Raw genomic sequence first — 21654 nt, forward strand, 5'->3', positions numbered from 1 at the left:
TGTAAATCCTCTTATACGGCTCTGGCCCTGATTTAATCAATCAGTCGATTAAAACACGCCGCAAAGCTCCAGCTTCCTACCAAAGACACCGCCCGCCTTTTTCGGTAACAAATGTTACGCGAACGGTCGCGAGCGCTGCAGTGCAAAAGCAGGCGGTGGCAGACAGAGGCGACTTTGCGCATGCGTGGTGTTTCTGAACAGGAAGCTGCGAAGCAATTACTCCGAGAAGAGGAGAGAGGCGAGCTTGCTTCGAGGGAAACTGGTGTGAATGCCTTTTCCCGTCTCAAAAAAATTAATAATTTATTGTTTTTTTAAATCCAACGAAAAGGAGACTGGAGAAACGAAGAGAAGAGCGGTTTCTAGTGTCCTTTAACGACGGTCGTATTTCTTTTACTTTGTGGGATAAGTAATTTTTAGAAGATTTTTGGTTTTGCTGTCTGGGTGTGTTTTCCATTCTACCGTTTTTCGCATGCTAATACAGTAAGGTTTGGATTGCATCTTGTTTAACTGCTAAGAGGATCCTTTATAATTAACGATGGGCTGCACACTTAGTACGGAGGACAAGGCGGCGGTGGAACGCAGTAAAATGATCGACAGAAATTTACGAGATGACGGAGAAAAAGCGGCCAGAGAGGTGAAACTGCTGCTACTTGGTAAGGATGCCATCAAAACTTTTTTTCAGTCCGCGTTGCACTGAAGACTGCGGCTACGCCTTTATGTGCTCTCTCCTCGATGAATGTGCTGTTTTATATGCAACACATGGATATCTTGTTTAGCTTAAAGAGTGTTCAATGCAGTGGCGAATGAAGATTGTGATGTCTAAAACAAAAGCAGTGTCGATCAGCTTTTGGTGGGTGTTGTTTGAGTGTATTCAAACGGAGATCCGTCATCGGTGCGTGGTGCTGTTGTCAGTCTGTCTGGTGGAAACGCATTCCTGCAAAAAAACTCAAAGTGTGTACTGCCTCAGTTGTCCCGTATTAAAAGAAACACATGTAAAACGAATTGCGGATTAATGATTTTAAAAGGTTATTTTTTCAGTTTGTACTGCTACACTCAGGAGTCGGTCTAGGCAAGGATTGAGAAATGAGAGTGGGCTTGAAAACCTAGAGGCCCAAATGTTCCTTTGTTAGTGTACACAGACACGTTGTGTTAAGTGTTTGCTTTGGTGAGCAATCCAGTAATCTCTCCTCACTTGCAAAACTTGGCCATTTGGGCTGATTGTGGTTTACTTTACGCCTGTGGAAACTTTCGCCGCGGTATTCGTTAGCGTATTGAATGCATTCTGGGTATTTCATTAGCTACCTCTTCTTACTTGACTCGTTTTTATTCGAAACGCAAGCACATAGTCTTATTAAATTCTTCCCGGTTTGTTCGTTGTCAAGAAGTGGAGTTTTTCTGAATTTGGTTTTAGATTCAGTGTACAAGTTGTATACTCGGAAGTTCAGTAAAACTCTGCACAATTAGGAATTACAGCGTTTAAAACGAGGATTCTTTAGGTATTGTATTTCAGGTGTCAGATTATTAACAACACATTTTCTTATTCTGATGCCCCAGTATCGTCATCGGACAAATAAACCCTGCTGTAAATTACCGTCAGTGTATCCTAGATGTAGTGTTTATTTGCACACAGCACCTTATGAAAACGATGTAGTCGCATTCCATGAAGTTCTACTCCTTTTGTGTTTTCGTAAACAAACTGTATGTTGACACAGTTGTCTGGTCTGTGCTGGCAGTTAGAGGGGAGGTGTGGGTTATTTCTTTGTGAAATGCAATATCTACAACTTTAAAGAGGAACAGTACTTTTTCTGGCGCTTCTTCACTTTTAAATCGTGTGACAGAAGACTATTTTAAACTGCAGCGTTGCCCTGTTTTATTGGTAATGGTTGACATGCCATAATATACGCATTTTCTTTACTGAGGATATTTCCAGTTTTTGTTGTTTATGATGACGCATACATGTTTTTTTAGCATTGGAATTCTCTCTAGAAAACTGGTGTGTTTAGGGATTTCCTAATCCTTTTATTTTACACTTTTACGTGGCTGTTCCTGTTTGTGTTTTAAGTGTTTGTGCACACGTTTTTTACATCCTTCTCGCCCCCAACCCCAGCCCCCGTGTTAAGTGATTGATGTTAAGCCTCTTTGGTTCACCAGTGACTGATTGTACCTAGAGTTTGGCAATGAGGGCAAACATTATTATCACATTAAAAAGTTTGGTTTTTCTCATAAAAAAATAACTGTATACAGTAAATAATTGTGTTGGATGATTTTTCAATTAAAATACACAAGAATGAACAACAAAATGAGGTTGTATCAAGGCTCAAATTTCATTTAAAACAAAGTAAATATACATGAACAGGTAAAATTGAAAACATAGCATCCTTATCAGTATGTAATTTAACGTTTCTATAGTAGTTTGCATCCTCAGTTGTTCATCTTTAGCTGTAAGGTACCATCATTAAAAAATATTTAAACTCGCAACAAAACTTAGTTTGCCACATCTAAAGAACTGTTTACACTATTTATACAGATTTTATCTGTATATACTGTTTGTGTATGTTAGCTAGATAGATGGAAAATTTTGAGGCACTGCCTAGGCCTGGGTAAAAACGATTTGTTATCAATTCATAAAGTCTCAAGATTGATCTTGTGACTCTCTGTCCTGCTCAATTACTATATGTAAATTTTTTCTTATCTTTGTTTTTGGTGCCCGATCCAGTAGATGTTGCCAATGTACCTTTTAAGGCTTTCTATGGGGGGAAAAAAGCACTTTACTATTGCATAAAATGGTATGTTCTCTTTAACTAAAATTGGCCATCTTCGACACTTAAATCAGATGTGTGGACAGCTGAACATCCAGGGCAGCAGATTTTTGACAATCGCACATTAAAAACGACTGTGCGTCTGTCGTGAATGTATTGTACACAAGTGTGCTGAATGCCATTCACACCAGGAGCAACCTCGATCCCTATTTGCAGATTTGCTGAGATGACTTGCTGTTGTTCCAAAAAACCTTTCTTGTATTTCCAAAGTGCTGTTCCATTGCATGACCGCATCAGTCACATGTTTTTGTGTTGGCAAGTCCAATAAATGTTGTTTCTCTTTAAGCATGTGGCTAGCTGTACTGCTACTATGGAAAAAGTTTGTAACACGCCTTACCCAGCAATTGTTAGAATTTTCAGAGCAGCATGCAATACCAAAGTGAGTATGTGCGCAAAGCGACTTGAAGTAGCTCTATAATAGCAGCATTATCAGTCACGATGGCCATTTCTTTTTTCTTTCATGTTCCATTCATTCATTGCCACTGTCCTCAAGCAATCGGCTCTAGATCATCATTTTAAATTTCTTTTTTTTTTCTGAGGACAGTGAGGACACATTTTCAATATTGATTAACATGACTGCTACAAGTGAGCAACTGGAAAAATTATGGAAAGACACAAGTCTTCCTGCTATAGCTTTAATTTCGACTAAGTCAAGATTATTTTAAATGTCCAATAGGGGGATAAATGTGGCTTACAGTTTAGTTGAAGGGTGTCTACATGGAGATTCATAACACATGAATAGGTTATTTAATAGGGCTGCAACTAATGATTATTTTGGTAGTCGACTAATCATTCAATTTTTTTTTTTCGATTAGTCACGATTATTTCAAGCCTGATTATTTTGATGACTACGACCTGTGGTTGCACATCCTGTTCTGGGCTCCAGTGCATGTCTTACCTCATCTGCTCACGTCTGTCCACCTGTGAATGTCACCCTGATGTCTCTGCATTAACACAATCAAAATTAATAATAATCAAAATAACCAGTGAAACATATGAATTTGAAAATAATCAGATGTTTAATATTAGTGTGACCATCACAATATAAAAGAACTACATTAAACAATACAAACTAAAATGCACATAGTTTTTAAACAAAAAAAGTGCATTTAACTTAACCAAAAATGGCCACTGGTGTGTCTTAAAATCCAAAGGTTTAAATAAAGCTTCAATTCAAATAAAATAAAACAATAATGTACAGTTTATAAAAGATTCAGTTAATATATTCCTGATTGCTTTGCTGAAATGTGAGCATTTCGACATGCTCTGGTGTGAGGCTGCCTCTCTTCTTTAAGACAATGTTCCCAGCTGCTGAGAAGAGACACTCTGAGGGAGTAGAGGTAGCAGGAATACACAAGAATGATTTTGCAGACAGAGAAAGATGTTTTAATCATTACACTCTGAAGGAAAAGTGTTGTAGTTTATCACATCATGTACTATATTATGCCCAAATAAAAAAAAAAAAATAACGGACTAAAATATGTAACAATCTAATTACTGATATACCCCAAAACACAAGTTACCTAACGTTAGTTAGAGGTGGTTTACTATTTATATGAGCTCTGTGATAAGAATGAGTCGGAGACATAAAGATTTTGGGCAGCCACCTATATAATTGAATCGGCTGCAAAAGTAGTTTTAAATAGCACGATGTGCTTAGTTCGGAGTCCAGAACAGAACTGCCTGTACTGAGGCAAGATGGCAGTTTTAAAGGGCTGGAAGGGAAATTACGTTATCTATACCGGAACTGGGAGTGGTGTCCTTGTGCCCGGAAGTGACGTCATCCTTGGGGCCGGCAACAGGCGGGATTTCCCGGAAAAGGTCTGCAAGCGACTGAGAGAGATAGTCGGTACATTCTTCCACCCCCTGGCCTGGCATAGAATTACTAGTGTTTAGGCCCTTCAGCTGATTCCCATGCGCACGTGTGTGACAGCTCAAATATTATACGAAAAAAGAAGAAAGAAAAAAACTAGGATGACTCAGCTACTCCTATTCACTCGTTTACTGTAGCTCCAAACACGTTAACAAACATAACTGAAATTCTATTCACTTAACCCTTAAACTGCTGGAATCGGCTAGTCGGTTTCCAGTGCAATTTGGAAGCACGCCGAAGCAGAGTATATGTGCCGATGTACATTCATTGATCTCCGTAACAAGCTGTAGTTGTGTCTCAGTGCAATTTGTCAGCACGCAGGGGCAGAGTATATTCGGTGACGTACATTCATTGATCTCCACAATTGGCTATAGACGCTTGACAGAGCAATTTGCCAGCATGCCGGAGCTGATCAGTCAGTGCCATACATTCGTTGAGCAACCAGCTCAAGACCACTGCCGGCCCTGGCAGAACTGCAGCACAACTATCTCTGGGATTCAGCCGCTGCACTAGACGAGCCTGCAATCATCAGCGTTTACCTCTGTGTGTTTGCGTGCAGCCAGTTCAAGCGCGGTTGGCTCCGTCATTTACTGAATTTCATCAATGGCTTCAGTTGCACCTTGTACATATCATAATAGATTGTTGCAGTAGTTTTTTTTTTTTAAATAGTTTTTACAGTTCTTTTGCAGTGTGTAAAATGATCTATGTTGCAGTAGTGCTCTTTGCATGAAAAAAAAATACGTGTTCCATTAAAATTTCACATTTTCTTTGTGAACTGTGACATTTACTTAAAAAGTGCAGCTAAAAGGTATTTGGTGTCTAGGGGTGCATTAAACCCCAAGTATATGTCAGTTTAAGGTTTAACTATCATTGTCGAAACCTTGAAACCATCAACGTTAACATGTGACACTAACTTTACCAACTAAAACTTACCTCTCAAGAAACGGTGGCATCACAGCTCCAGGATGCTTGCGTTTCAGATGCTCATACATCGTGGTGGTGCTGCCGTGAAAAGAAAGCTCCGTTTTGCATAATCTGCATTCAACTTTTTTTTTTCTTTTTTGGTGAAGTGCTCCTATCCTACACTTTAGAAAGTTTCTGTTTCAATTTTTTTCCATCTCCTTCCCCCTCCTCTATCCGACTTGCCATTGCAACCATGTTTATTTTCCTCTACATTCTTCTTCTCCTCAGATCTTCTTCGTTGTTAGGACTGTGTACAGTCTTGACAAACAATAACAAACAATACTGCCCCCAGACGTTCATGTAGTGCATTGCAGTTACAAAAACCAGTGTGTTTCTTTGTAACTGGAGCCTCAACTGAAGGTTCTGTTTGACGCGACAACAATAAAAAAAATCTGCGTCGACGATTTAACCTCGTCTATTACGTCGACTAATCGTTGCAGCCCTATTATTGAATAACATGTATTTTATAAACAATATTTTATTTTATAATGTTATTTGCAAGATTACATAGATGTTTAATAAAGTAGATGCCATTGTATTAAAACAATTATTGTATTAAAACATAATGTGTGGATTCTGATATGGCAATACATATGTTAGTTAAATTATGGTGAATTTTGAGTCTAGTGCTGTGAAAAAGTGCTTTTTTTTTGTTCCACATGTTCAAAATACTGTTACTAATCAAGTATTTGCTCTTAAATGTCATTTCATGCTTATGCATACTGTATGTTATGAATTCAGTATGTAGACTCCCTTTAATAAAGTGTTCTGGAAATTTTTAACATTATATTAATGTTCTCTCTGCATGGTTAAGTAATTTTTTTAAAAAAGCCAGTAATTCAAATATATCAGGGCACGCTAATTCAGTCAAGGTAAAATCAACATAGAATTGAGACATTGTGAATTGGAATTGAATCGGGACATCAGTGCTGATACCCAGCCCTACTGCTGTCTTTTATGTCCAGCATCCTGAATTCAAATTCTGCACCCAGTTGTACATGGGGAGGGTGCACATACTCCCCATTACTGTGTGGGTTTTACACATGCTCTCCCTTAAGGCGTGAACATTAGTTTTCAGGGGTATATGCAATGAATCGGACCAGCAACCTGCCCAGGGCTGTTTTTGGCCCTGTTTCCGGAGCTGTCTGTGTGCCAACAGAGCAACTGTGACTAAAAATTGGATTGGGCTTTTTGAGAATATGTACGCATATTTATAAACTACTAAGATATCCTAAAATAAGTTTGGTGACGGTCAATCAAAAATAAAATTGTGAATTTCATGTACCTGTTAACTATACAATAAGATATAACATTTAGTCCTCACTTCTTTATTTCTTACTTGTTAGCTAACATATGCTATACATATGGCATATTGTTCCTTTCCTGTGAGTTGGCTACAAATTTGCTGTGAGTTTGTACAATGCTGAACTAATAGGAAATGCTGTCAGATGATTGTGGCTGTATACACATTTGAACTTAAGCAGAAACCTGCAGCTTCTCATGTAGAAACCAGTTTCCTTGTGGATTGGGAATTGGAATATGAGGAATTAAACATTTTTTGTTTGTTTATAAAGCTGAACCAAGCTAAAGGGTTTTTTTTGTAGTGTAAGAATACTAACAGTGAGAGAGCCCTCCCAGATTAACAAGAAGCTGTGTGTTGGTGAAGGCAGCTGAAGAGCTTTGCCAAAGTTGAAAGTGCTGTTCAAAATCATGAAACATAGTAAAACCTGGCATATGTTAGTTTTCCATTGTTGTTGAAGAAAGAGGAAAGTAGCTACCGTTTTGTTGTTGCTATGTCAGTTTTAAAAAATTAACATACAAGAAAGTAAAAATAAAGAACATCAAGCCTGTAACGTTTCTCTGTGAAAACGAAAACTAAGCTGATATTCACAACAAACAAAAATTAATAAGTGACCTAATAAATAGTTTAAAAAAAAAAAAGGATCGAAGAAAATACATTTTCCAGGTTATTCAAGCAACTGATAAGCTATTTTTTGTAGCTTGATTGGCACATATTTGCTGAGCATGCTTGCCAAAGTGTTCTTGAACTTGTTAACCATACTTTAATATTTTGTAGCCCAGGATGTAATTCTGGTGCTGTAAGTGGTATTATATGTAGGTTTATGCTTAAGTGGGCAAGATGTGTGCATAAGTGAGATAAAAAAACTAAAAAATATATATGTAATTTTAGTAGAGAAGCATTTTGCTGTATTACATGGTTAGGGATTCAGTAGTGTTATCTATATGGAAGTATATAAAGCAGTTGGATGAGTCTTAAGTTCAGGGATCTTTGGCAGATTTTATCACAACCTATAACTTTTAAAGAGATGTTCAGGTGTTAAATGGTTACCAATGGCAAAAGCAAAACCAGAATCATACATTTGCACAAGAGACACATTGCAGGAAAGGTCTTACACACACTTAAGGAGTTCTCCATACAGTATATTCAGCATAGTAAAGAATTGGCTCCAGAGTTAGAAGACAAGAATGTATAAGTCTCCTTGCTGCCAGGTGTTAACAAAAGGAGCAAAACTGATACGGTAAATTGGAAGGGGAGCACTTAAGTAGAGAATGGGGTATACCATAACATCATGATGATCACCCTTTTTTGGTTTGTGGAAGCACCTTTGTGTTTTATTAAAGCAGGAGGTATGTTTGGATAAATTACTTTCAACTTAGTTTACCAGAATTTACCTGTTTCACCCCACTGCTCTTAACAAAAGAATGCAAGCTCAGTAGTAAGATTTTTTTTTTTTGGTCATTCCTTAGTTCAGTTGACTGTGTTACTTGGTGTTTTACCTTAAAGGTGTGTGGCAGAATATCTTGATATTTGGTACTGTTCCTTTCTGCCCTATATCCTGACCAGAACTGCTGCCTGCACAGTATGCTGCTTGATACCAGGTACAGTGTTTTTTGGGTGATACATTATGTTAGCATGTCAATTAGAATTATAGCGAAAAGGTTCTCCAGTGGTCTCATCAGACCATAGTTTTTTAAGGTTGAGTGTATCGTCTTGGATAATTTTAATAGGTTTACATATTCTTTCTTATGAGAAGTGGATTCCATCTTGTCACTTCATCAGCACATTCCAGACTTTCAGATAATACAGCAAGTTAGAAAATGTATAACATTCGGTGAATTCACTGACTTTACAGAAAAATTACAATATTCAATATTTCTCTGATACTGTAATATGCAGAATAATGCAGCCATGAACTTGTTTTTCACACTGAGTATATATTTGTTCACTGGATGCTTAGAGTAATGCTTAAATAATGTCTTTCCTGTTACATCTGGATAAATAGCTTCCTTTTTTTTAACTTCTCAAGCAGCAGGAGAGGTGAGCTTCTTAAATAGTGGCTTGCTTGCATGCATCATTTGAGAAATTCAATTTAACAGTAAACTAATCCGTAACTTATGTCACACAGTATGTTTTTCTGTTTTAAGATGGGTAAGTTTGCAAATTTTTCAGTGAGAGATTTAGAAATATCAAAAGTTTGTACAGTGTACTATATTTCAGATATATCAAACCAAACTTGAATTTTCTTGACAAATTTCCTCGCAGAATAACTGGCAGATTTTGACTAAAGCAGCCCACTTGATGTCAGCTTGTTACATGCATACAGGCAGATAGACATGGCAGTTGTAGTAGATGCTTTTCACATTTAAATGCAAATGTACCAACAGTAATTGCAATACTCAAAAAATGGCCAGCAATTGACTTTTGGTGGCCTTCCAGGTGAGCTTTTACCTTGTCTGGTCATCAGTTTTAGAGTGTTGTTGCGATTGTACCATGTTTCAATTTCATTTTATTTTCTTTCCCTTCTTGGTAAAATCCTTTTAAAATTCTCCTCCATTTCTATACATTTCAAAAGTAAATTACTGTAATTTCCTCTTCATTGGCCTCCCTGCAAAATCTATACAGAAGCTACAGTACATTCAGAACTCCGCAGCCACCCACAGAAAGCGTTTTACTCACACTTCCCCGTTCTCTCCCAACTTTACTAGTTTACCGGTTCCATCAAGGATTAAATTCAAGATTCTGCTTCTCGCCTTCAAAGCCCTAGATAACCTTGCCCCCTCTCTGCCTCACTCTACTCCTAGCTCCTTACACTTCTTGTCACTCTCTCAGATTCTCAAGCCGTAATCTCCTTACTATCCCACGCACCAGACTCTCCACCCTGGGAGGCAGGTCCTTCAGTGTTATGGCCTCTCAACTCTGGAACTCTCTTCCTCGAGATTGCTCCTCTTTCTCCACCTTTAAATCTCAACTGAAAACTTCTATGAACTTTTGTCTTCTATATTTTTTTTTTTTAACTCTGTATGTAAAGTGGCCTTGTGTTTATGAAAGGCACTCTATAAATGCAACTTATTTTTATAAAAATGTTATTTAAACTCTGGTCATCACCGATGCATGCAAACAAGAAACCATTGGGGAAATTCAGCAGTAGTAGCAGATTTGACTTGGAGCTTATCATATTTACATAGGTTGATGTCAGGTGAAGATAAGTTACCTTTGTTCAATGTTTTGAATATGAATTGTTCAATTCTGAACACACCTTCTGGAGAATGTGCATTTAAAAAATTTTATATTTGGTTTTCACCTAAATATTATTGGTTACAAGACCTTGTATATTCAGTACATTACAGTAGAACTAGTCTTTTCGAACAGTTTATCTTCACCCCCATCAATTAAATGATACTTTATGACACATTGGAGGTGGTATAGAAAAACTGGGCAATTTATGACAATAGAAGGTATAAGGTGTGAATCCTCTTTCCAGCTAAAACTACTATTTGAAAAATAAAATTGCAACATTCAGCTTCAAACCTAACACAGAATTTTAATTATGGCATCAAGCACATTTGTAGTAGAGGCTGAAACTCTTCTTATGTCTTTTAAAAATGAGAGTATGAGTGAAAATATAGATTTGATAGCATTACATATTCTGGAAGTCCTGTGTAACAGGTTCTTATTTATTAATAATTTTTTCATTTTGTCTGTTTGGTTTTTTTTTTTTGATGATTATTATTTAGCAGATATTCTTATTCATAGAGATTTACAAAAAAAAAAACAACATACATGAAATTTATTGGTGTGTTAGCAGAAGTACTAATTTCACTTATGGGTGAGACAAACCTTTGAGTACAGTAAGCTTAGCGCTGCAGTTATTGCCAAAGCTAGCGATAAACGAGAAATCTTACGTAATGATGGCTCTTTGATGCTTAAGCAGGTTGGTACAGCTTTATGTATCCGGTCACATTTATCTGAGAACTTCAGGGTTCACGTATGTCTCACAAGGAAGAGTAAGTGAATAATAACTGTTTGTAAGACTGAATGGGGTTAGGGGTGGGGGTGGCGAAGGAAAATGTTGTAAACCTCATATGGGAAGTCGCACAACTTTTTATCCGCATCCAAATATAGTTGATTTATTGCATGTTTTAAATGTTAAATTTATAAGAAATGGTCAAACAGCAGGTTTGTGTGTTGGGAGGAGATCATTTCAGTGCTTAAGCTGCTTGAGAAGAATAGACTAAGGGCATTAACAGTGGGGTTATTTTGGTGTAAGCAGGGACATTCTTCTATTTGGGAGTTATGTTGAGTGTTTGCAGAGTCGGAATAAAGAATTTGCAGCCAAACTCTCAAGATTTAAGTGTAAGAAGGGACACTGTGTTTGGCTGAAAAAGCTTTCAAAATGCAGTGCTCTGGTAAGTTTATTTTTAAGTTTGTCTGTTGTCTGTTCATAGTACATAATGAAAACAGTACAATGAAATTCTTACTTGCATGTATCATGAGAAGAGTTGATAATGATAATAAGACTCGTGCACACACAAGTATATGTGGCATACAACATATATATAGCATTTCATACAATATATACAGTACTAATATATATGCAAGTATTTGTAGGTATAATACTGTATATACAATGTATTTGAATTATTTATTACAATTTTTGTAATGACTGGCAGTTACACTCTTTTTATAGAAACTGTCCCTGAATCTACTGGTGTGAGTGCCAGTGGTCTTATACCTTTTGCTAGAAGGAAGGAGTAAGAAAATGAACTGTGTGTGATGGGTGTGATGGATGAGGTCTTTAAATATACTGTTTGCTGCTTTTTTTTTTTTTTTTTTAAGACCGCAGGTGTTTTGTGTGGCAGCTGGGTGTCAGTAATATTCTGTGCTGCTGTGAATTTCCAAAGAAAATATGTGCTGTTCATTTTTTAGTTTTACTTTTTAAATTTGTAGCATTCAGCATTGATTCAGTTATTAATAGCTTAATTATCAAAGTAATCTTTAGGTGTTACTTAAATAGTGGTAGCAATGATGATTTGTACATAGAATTATTTTTTCTATCTTTTGAAAGGAAATAATAATGAGTTAAGTTAAAGTTTTTACATATGGTATCTTTATGGGAGACCAAAAATAAAGCAAAGCTGGAAGCAAGTGAGATATGACTGTTTAAGCAAATGAGGATGTCTCGTGGAAGGGGGAAATAGAAGTGCATAGTTCTTCTATGCTGAGTAGAAAGAATCATGGGTGGTTTGTTTGTTGGGTAGAAACAAAGCAGTTATAACACAGCAATTAAAGGCACAAGTGTTATTTGCAGATCCATTACAGGATAAATGAATCTTTTTGCCTTCAATATAAAATATTTAAATTAGTAAAGGTATTAAATATTCAGAGATCTTTATGCAGAAAGAATGTTTGCACTCTTAACAATGGTGTAAATGTGGAATTCCTTGAACCTATTCAGAAAAAAGCAAAGTTGTTCAGATGAGCCTGCCTTATTTCCCTAATCTTCTACTGTGTAAGCATCAGGAATTAAATATATCTAATCTAGAAATGAGGAGAATATTAGCAGTATCTCAAGACTTTTTTGTAGTTGTCCACACCTCTGTGTGTATGGAGGAATATTTTGGACAAAATTAAATAAATAAATAAATGCGTAAATAAATAAAAGTACTGTGAAATGTGAGCATAAATAAACAAATATGTCATGAAATGAGAGCATAAATAAAGATTGCAGATCTATGGTAGAGTTGTTTGAAAAAGTAGCTGCGAATATGCACCTGACTTTATACTCGTAAAACAAGGGTCAAATACTCGGTTCAAAATATTAGTTGGAGCTGCTTTGGGCATTCCATGTCAAAGTACCCAAACTAATACAGCCGCAGCTTATCAGATATCAAACTGGCTCATTCGCCTTGTGATTGTCTTCTCCGATACACCATATAGATCTGCAATCTGTCGTATTTTTAAACCTCATAACAGAAGATGTTCTATTGACTCAGCTGGAATGTCGAAGGATGGACGTCCAGAGCAGGGAACTGTGTCACCTGAACTGGAGTGTAGTAGAGTCCGTTCCACCTGTTCTTTGATAATTTCAAAAATAGTTTCATCTACATCGGAGTCTAAAAGGGCCGCCAACATTGTAATTTCTTCTGATAAATCTTCAATTCTTTCTCTGAAATACGTAATATCTTTGGCAGAATCCATTTCATCGGCAGTAGTAAGCATTTTTCTAATTAATTCTTGTGCAATCGATTCACCAATCAGTAACTAGAGGGCATGTTAGAGCCCACCCTCTCAACTTTGACGAGTGAAAGTTTATTTCAAATTGTATTTCATGACGGTTTGCAGGAATTTACCGGACAAAATGAAATAAATAAGCAACAAAAAATATATTTCGTGACACATTTATTTATTTATGCTCACATTTCACAGTACTTTTATTTATTTACGCATTTATTTATTTTATTTTGTCCGAAATATTCCTCCATATGTGTGATCTTAAGCAATACAGGGTAATAGACATCTAAATACCTCATTTGGAGAATGGAACTAAGCTATTCATGATATATATTCATCAATGTGCCAAACAGAGTTTGTAATCCAATTTAAAAATTGATTATTGTGCACATCTTTGTAGACTAAAATTATTCAAGGTACTGTAAAAGTAACTGGTGACAGGGCCTGTATTAGTATGTGTTGGAACACATCCTAGACAAGAGAACAATTCTAACCTTCCTCGGAAGGATTGCCAAATGGAGAGACAGACAAGAGTCCCTTGAATCATTCAAGGAAAGTACTTATAATGGAAGGAAAATGGAGCATGCCCGGTAAAAAAATTATTCATTTCCCATCCCTGTAACTGCTGACAGCAGGAGGCTGCTATTGAGATTACTGCAAAGTTGATGGGCCATCTTTGTGGGAGGGGTACCATGGAGTTGAGTGGAAATCCTCTGTAGATGGCTAAAATGGAAGACCAGAAATGATCTTGGGAGGACTGTAGACATTCTACTTAAATGAGAAAATGGGCATTACTTCAGTGAACTTGGCATCTGGTGGGGAATGGATGAGAGTTCAACAAACATGAGGTGGAACCCCATACCGAGCCCACAACCTGAAACCCAAACAACCCTTAACACAACAAGATACTGGAGAATTGACCCTGTGAATAAGTACCATAGTGCTAACCTAGAGGCCTACTTTCCTGCTGAAGTCCTGGTACCCAGATCAAAGTTTTGCTCTGTGGGTCTAAATTTAAGAATTTTGAGCGGATCCAAGTGGACTTGGTTAGACTTTATTCATGTAGTTTGGAGCGGATGGTCAGAATGTAGATGAACTATGTAGAGGAAATTCTTGAAAAATAAACCATATATAGTTACAAACCTTATAAAGGAAATACAGCCAAAACATTGTGACCCTCTTCAGCATTTTTTTCCATTAGTTTGCATCTATTAGGGATGTCAATAAAATCAGTATCAAAGTTGTATCAAATTCTGGGTACATAACCATACCAGCTTTTCTAGTCATTCGGTACAGCATTCATACGACTCCAAGTAGATTAATTATTTCAGAAGGCACAATGATACATTGGTAAAAATTACATATGAAAATGGCACCCAGTAGTGATCCTGCAGCACCACATTAACACATGTCGAAATGAAAAATAGCAGAAGTCGTATCTGGAAATGCTTTGTGTTCAAGGCTGGAGAATTTCAGCGCAGGATTGCAGGAATAGTACTTAGTAATATTTGGGTTTGCAGTCAAAATACATGGAGACTTTTATTATTGCCCCATTTATCACAGTTTTTAGTTCACAAATAAACTTGTGTGTGCTTTGAGAGATTTTAATTATGTGACAGATGAAATGTGATTCTTTAACAGGTTTGAAGAGGTGATGAGGAGATTAATCGCTCTTTAATACCATATCCTACACAATCCCTAAAAAGGAACTGAGGCTTGGTGTTAAATTTCTGATTGCATTGAGTTTGTCCACTGATGTCCATTAATCCATTTTCTTACCATTTTATACAGTTCAGAATAATGCATTCTACCACGTTACCCTGCATGTACCATCTTTTCTATTAATATAACTGTGGATGTGTACAGAGGCTGTAGTTGTAATAAAGTCTGATTATCCATGCAATTCTCTGGGCAAAGAATTTAATTTTGTTAATTAGAAAGAACAGTAAACACCTGTGGTGTATTGTTTAATTGTAAAAATACCGGTTAATACTTGAATATTTGACATAACATTTATATGCGTCTGTTTATTCAGGAGCTTAGTGTAAAAAGTTTGTGTAGAGACAAAGGGAAAAAAAATCTGTATCGATTAAGTAACATGAAAAACAAAACAAAAAAACCTGATTGGAGCATCCCTAATAAACATCTTGTAAACATTTGATACATTTTGTTACTTTTTTAAAGATTGGTACTGTGTGCATTATTTATTGCTGTGTGTTTATATAGTAAACGTTTTGTTAAGAAGCAAATATTGCATTATTAAAATGGTAATCCATATTTATACTTAAACCTATTTGTAAAATATAATACTAAAAAGATGTGGGATTATAAAAGTAATGCATTTGTGCATTCAGATTTGAGTAGATGTTGTACTTATTACAATACAATAATACTGCTTATTTTTGTATATCGCTCTTCATTATTAGTCCTGCACAGTACTGAAATGTTACTTGGAAAAAAAAGTAGTATTGTGGTGAGATATTAGAGTAGTGATCAAAGCTAATAATCCTTAAAGACTGTTTTTAACTTTGCCTAACAAATCATACTTTTATCCTAAGGAAAGAAAATTGTAGCTTAGTTAGATACTTTATTAATCCCAAGGGGAAATTCACATAATCCAGCAGCAGTATACTGATACAAAGAAACAATATTAAATTAAAGAGTAATAAAAATGAAAAAATGAAAAAAAAATAAAAATAAAATTAATGTTAGCATTTTCATCCCCGGGTGGAATTGAAGAGTCACATAGTGTGGGGGAGGAACGATCTCCTCAGTCTGTCAGTGGAGCAAGACAGTGACAAAAGCTACTCCTCTGCCTGGAGATGACACTGTTCGGTGGATTATTCATGATTGACAGGAGCTTGCTAAATGCCCGTCGCTCTGCCACAGATGTTAAACTGTCTACAGCCTGCCTTCTTAACAAGTTTGTCCAGGCGTGAGGCGTCTTCAATCTTTATGCTGCCACCCCAGCACACCACCGCGTAGAAGAGGGCACTCACCACAACCGTCTGGTAGAACGTCTGCAGCATCTTACTGCAGATTTTGAAGGATGCCAACCTTCTCAGAAAGTATAGTCTGCTCTGACCTTTCTTACATAGAGCATCAGTATTGGCAGTCCAGTCCAATTTGTCATCCAGCTGCACTCCCAGATATTTGTAGGTCTGCACCCTCTGCACACAGTCACCTCTGATGATCATAGGGTCCATGAGGGGCCTAGGCCTTCTAAAATCCACCACCAGCTCCTTGGTCTTGCTGGTGTTAAGGTGTAAGTGGTTTAAGTCGCAACATTTAACAAAGTATTTGATTAACTTTCTGTACTCCTCCTCCTGCCCACACCTGATGCAGCCCACAATAGCAGTGTCATCAGCGAACTTTTGCACGTGGCAGGACTCCGAGTCATATTGGAAATCTGATGTATATGGATTGAACAGGACCGGAGAAAGTACAGTCCCCTGCGGCGCCCCTGTATTGCTGAACACAATGTCAGACCTGCAGATCCCAAGACGCACATATTGAGGTCTGTCTGTAAGATAGTACACAATCCATGCCACCAGGTGTGAGTCTACTCCCATTTCAGTCAGCTTGTCTCTAAGGAGCAGAGGTTGGATGGTGTTGAAGGCACTAGAGAAGTCCAAAAACATAATTCTTACAGCACCACTGCCTCTGTCCAGGTGGGAGAGGGATCGGTGTAGCATATGGATGATGGCATCCTCCGCTCTCACCTCTCCTGGTATGCGAACTGCAGAGGGTCGAGGGCGTGGCGGACCTGTGACCTCAGGTGGTGAAGCAGCAGCCGCTCCATGGTCTTCATCAGATGTGACGTCAGAGCAACAGGCCGGAAGTCATTCAGCTCACTAGGACGTGATACCTTTGGGACTGGGGTGATACAAGATGTTTTCCAAAGCCTTGGGACTCTCCCCCGTTCCAGGCTCAGGTTGAAGATGCGCTGTACAGGACTCCCCAGTTCCAATGCACATGCCTTCAGCAGTCGTGGCGATACACCATCTGGACCCGCTGCTTTGCTGGCACGAAGTCTTTTCAGCTCTCTGCTCACATGGGCTGCTGTGATTGTGGATGGGGATGTCTCACCTATGCTGGTATCAGTTGGTAGCAGGTCAGAAAAACAATTTGGAACATGACATTGTGTACTTTGGAAAAGGTCAGATTATTAATTCTGGCCCTTTGACAAATCTGATGGGCTATAAACCTCAAGGTTGCTAGTTCATTCTCCAACATTGAATCACTACACTTAATCTGCCACTGATTCAGTTCCAAAATATTGAGAACAACTGTACTATACATGTAGGGCATGATGGCTTTTCTGGGAGAAAGCTGTAAAACAAAATTCTGATATCAGAATTGTCTTTTGGGATATTTGCCTCCATTCTAAGGTCAGAAATGAGACATTAATTATTGGTTGTGCATCAGTATAATTTATGAGTAAAGCTCCAGACCTGCTACCCATCATGGACCAAACCAGCCTACATTTTTACCTTGACGTGCAAACACAAATGTTAACTTTCAATTGGATACTTGACCTACAATTATCCACAGACCCTCCACAACCAACATTTAAAAACAGGATGTCTATCAATGCAATTTTTACATCACTTGAATAGGAATCTGCTTCCTGTGAAAGTTATTGAGCCACTACAAGCCTATTTGGGCAATGTTTTGCATACATTAAAATGGTCCAACTTTCAAATTGGTTAACAGAGTCTCTTTTTTTTTTTTTGTCATAACTTTAACACTACCTGTGTAAAATTAAACATGTCCTCTTAAAAGTATATTTTTAAATTCCTTTAAAATGGCCTTTGTTGTGTTGTGTTTATGATAACACGCACAACTGATTAGACCAGGGGTGGGCAAACTACGGCCCGTGGGCCACATCTGGCCCATTGGTCTTCTTAATCTGGCCCGCCGAAGATTGGTACAGAATTGCCCAAATCAAATCATATTATAATTATGACTGCATTCATTTGAACTTGTCCTTTAATGCTTGGTGTTCCACCAGGTGGCGCATTAGGCGCAGTTATACGTTGACTTGATTTTGCGGAGCCAGGGCTACTCTCTGTTATTACTCTGCTACTACTCTGAACCCATCTGCAACAATGAGTGGGCCAAAGAAAAGAAAATTCGACAGTGAGTGGCGAGTGTTTAATAAGGAATGGACAACTAAAAACTTTTTCACTGAAGTCCGGTCAAAGGCTTTATGTCTTATTTGCCAAGAAGCCGTTGCAGTTTTAAAGGAATACAACATCAGCCGTCACTTTTCCACCAAGCATGCTAATTATGCTAACAACCAGTCAACGCAAGAACAGACGGCTACCGCTCAGAGGTTGGCAGGTAGTTTGCAGGCTCAGCAAAACGCCTTTATCTGACAAACTGTCGTCCAAGAATCAAGCACGAAGGCAAGTTATGTGCTGGCATTCAAATTAGCAAAGACCAGCACGCATTTCTCTGAATGGGGAGTCTCTCAAAGAGTGCATGGCAGAGACAGCAGGTATCTTGTGTCCTGAGAGCAAGAACAAATTTGAAAAAATTAGCTTATCACGTAGGACAGTGACTCGCCGTGTTGAGCTAATTGATGAAGACTTAGCTAGCAAGTCAAACAAAAAAGCGGAGTCATTTACATTATATGCCTTGGCACTGGCCGAAATTAATGACATAAAGGACACCACTCAGTTTTTAATTTTTATCAGAGGGATTAATGACAATTTTGAGATAACGGAGGAGTTTTTGGCCATGGAATCCCTAAAGGGGAAAACGAGGGGAGAGGACTTGTATGACAGCGTGTCAGGGGTCATCAAAAGGCACAAGCTACCTTGGAGTATGCTTGCCAATGTTACCACAGATGGATAGCCAAATCTGACTGGAAAAAACCTCGGGTTGCTTAAAAGAATCCAGGAGAGGGTGAAAGAGGACCCTGAAACGGCACCATGGGAGTTGCAGTTGGAACTGATTGATGTCCAATGTGACACCGTCTTAAAGGAGAAGTTCAACTCTCTTAAACTGGATGAGTTTTATGCTTCATTAAGCACAGCCAAATTTCCAAGCATCCAGAAGATGGCACAGAGGATGCTGGTGTTGTTTGGCTCTACGTATGTGTGTGAACAGACTTTTTACTGGCAAAAAAGGGTGATCAACAACACTGTTCCCACTTAAAGTGAATGTAAATATTAACACTGTAATGCCTTTTTTATGTTTATGTTTGATATGTATGCATCTAGTGCTGGCCTGGCCCGTCTGTCAAATTTTAAAAGTCAAAGTGGCCCCTGAGCTAAACTAAAAGGTTTGCCCACCCCTGCATTAGACCCTGTCACTGCCAATGTCTGTCTACTAATCCTGAATTACCGATTACTCGTAACTGGGGACTGCATCCCATTTGATATATCAGTCAAATACTGTATGTGTTTTGTGCATTTACACATTTCATACTATTTTAGTTATTATACTAATGAGTATTACTTTGGCTTTAACACTAGAATTACCAGAGCCTATGAAAAAACTCATAGATCCGTCCCACCTTAAATTGCTTCTTAAATCCCTTCACACATCTCCGCCAGTGTCCTTTGTCCTCTATATGTGCTGATAAAGAGAATCTACAAGCAGCCGGCTATTCCATCCCCCACCAATTTGGAATGTGCACGAACTTCTCCCAGCTCATGCCTTGATTGATTATCTGGGAGTGAAGTGTAGTTTTAGAGTGGACACACGCATTTCATGCTTGTTCCGCTTCTACAGTAATCTGTGTAAACACATTCTTAAAACAGAAACGTTTTATATATTCTAGTAGTAGATGACAAAATGTAGGCATAAACTATATGATGTATGAAGCCTGAAGTTCAAATATCAAAGAAACACCTTCACAAAAGGTACAAATATAACACAACAATTGCGCTTTTATTTAAAAATATAACTGCAGAAAAAAAAGCTTATGACCGTCTCCATGGCGCAATAGAATCAGTTGCTGACTAGGAATCAAAAGGTCGCGAGTTCGATCCTGCACCACTCCGTTTTGAGAAGTAAACTGCTCTTATTCTTACTATTTTAGAATAAAAACATACATTTGATTTCAGTCTGTAACAGCCAATGTAATTTATGATACTTGTAAAGGTTAGCTTTTTTTTTTTATTTTTTATTAGTCAGTTTTATTATCTCAGCCGTGTTCACGAGCCCAAACACACCCCACCCACCCCCGCATTTGACACTGCTGTTTTCACATAGACGCGCTATAACAGAGGTAAACTCGGCTCCCTTCTATGTGGAACAAGCAAAATGAGATTTTTTTTTTTTTTTAAGCTAATCCAATTTTGGTTACCTGTCCACTCCATTTATGACCATCTCTCTTATGCAGTTTCTCCAGGAAAATGTGACCTTAAAATCTTTATTGGCCACCACTACAAAGTACAGTAAGTACTAAGTAACATAAAGTACAAGACAAAACTTCATATTTGGGTAAAACATTCCTTTAAAGGGTGCATGGACCTAACCTTTTCTCATTTAGTACATTTTTGTCGATTTCACAGTCACTGTCTGGAGAGCTGAGTCTTGATCTTCCTTAGGTAGTTCAGAAGCAAGTACTTGATTGTACTATGACAAGCATAAGATATGTATAATTAAACTTTGAAACATGGAGTGCTGTTAAAGATCAGTGACAGATGGCATATTATAAACTTAACAAAAAAAAATCTTTGTTTATCCCTTAATATTTTCTATTGCCTGTAATGTGTACTTATCTTCTCTATATATAATCTTCATTTGGATCTTGATCTTTGTTTGTCCGCGAATGAATTAGAAGAAGCACTAGATGGCACTAGAGAGACAGCTAAAACATAGGCATTGCATTAAGAATCTCCTCCAGGCTTATACTACTGAAGACTGTAGTACTCCAGTCACACCTCAAAACACAGACATTCAAACTAAACAAATTGTTGTGCTTTAAATCAACTAAAGAGATCTTCATTTAGATCTTGATCTTTGTTTGTCCACGACTTCCACGCATGCGTAGACCACCTTCCAGTTTAGTACGTTGTTGTTACTCACGGATGTCACCAATGTGCTGGAATAACGAAAGGGGTGGTGGACACTGTTGCGCTGGTTATTAGCTCCTGAGGCCTGGTTAGAGCATGAGATTGCCGAAGATTAAAGGTACATGCCTACGTAACATATGAATGAAAGAAAGACAGTGGGTAAAATGAATGACAATGTAACCGCACGTTCCGGAAATTTATTATTGTTACGTTGTAGCCGCCGAGTGCTCCGCGTCTCACAGTTGTACCATGGCTTGCTTACATGTCAGTGAAGTGATCCCTATTTATGCTTTAAAGAGCCTGGATACCTATGTGTCCCCCTTTTCTAACCATTGCTCCGAGCAGATTGCCTTAACTCTTTGGATTGCCACAAAGCAACCTGCGAGATTGGAGAAAGGTTGTGAAGACATCGTCTCGTTTTCACAACACTGT

General features: G+C 37.9%; 1 protein-coding gene across 1 annotated transcript in view; it reads left to right on the plus strand.

The window, feature by feature from the left end:
- The first annotated feature begins 201 nt into the window (after positions 1–201).
- LOC120533926 (guanine nucleotide-binding protein G(i) subunit alpha-1) overlaps positions 202–21654 on the plus strand; it is a 92962-nt gene continuing 71509 nt past the window's right edge. The window contains exon 1 of the mRNA XM_039761051.1: positions 202–653. Coding sequence (XP_039616985.1) covers positions 536–653 — 118 coding nt within the window. The 5' untranslated portion in view covers positions 202–535. The remainder of the gene's footprint in view (positions 654–21654) is intronic.

The sequence above is a fragment of the Polypterus senegalus genome, chromosome 8 (assembly GCF_016835505.1).
Source record: "Polypterus senegalus isolate Bchr_013 chromosome 8, ASM1683550v1, whole genome shotgun sequence".
Lineage (NCBI taxonomy): Eukaryota > Metazoa > Chordata > Cladistia > Polypteriformes > Polypteridae > Polypterus > Polypterus senegalus.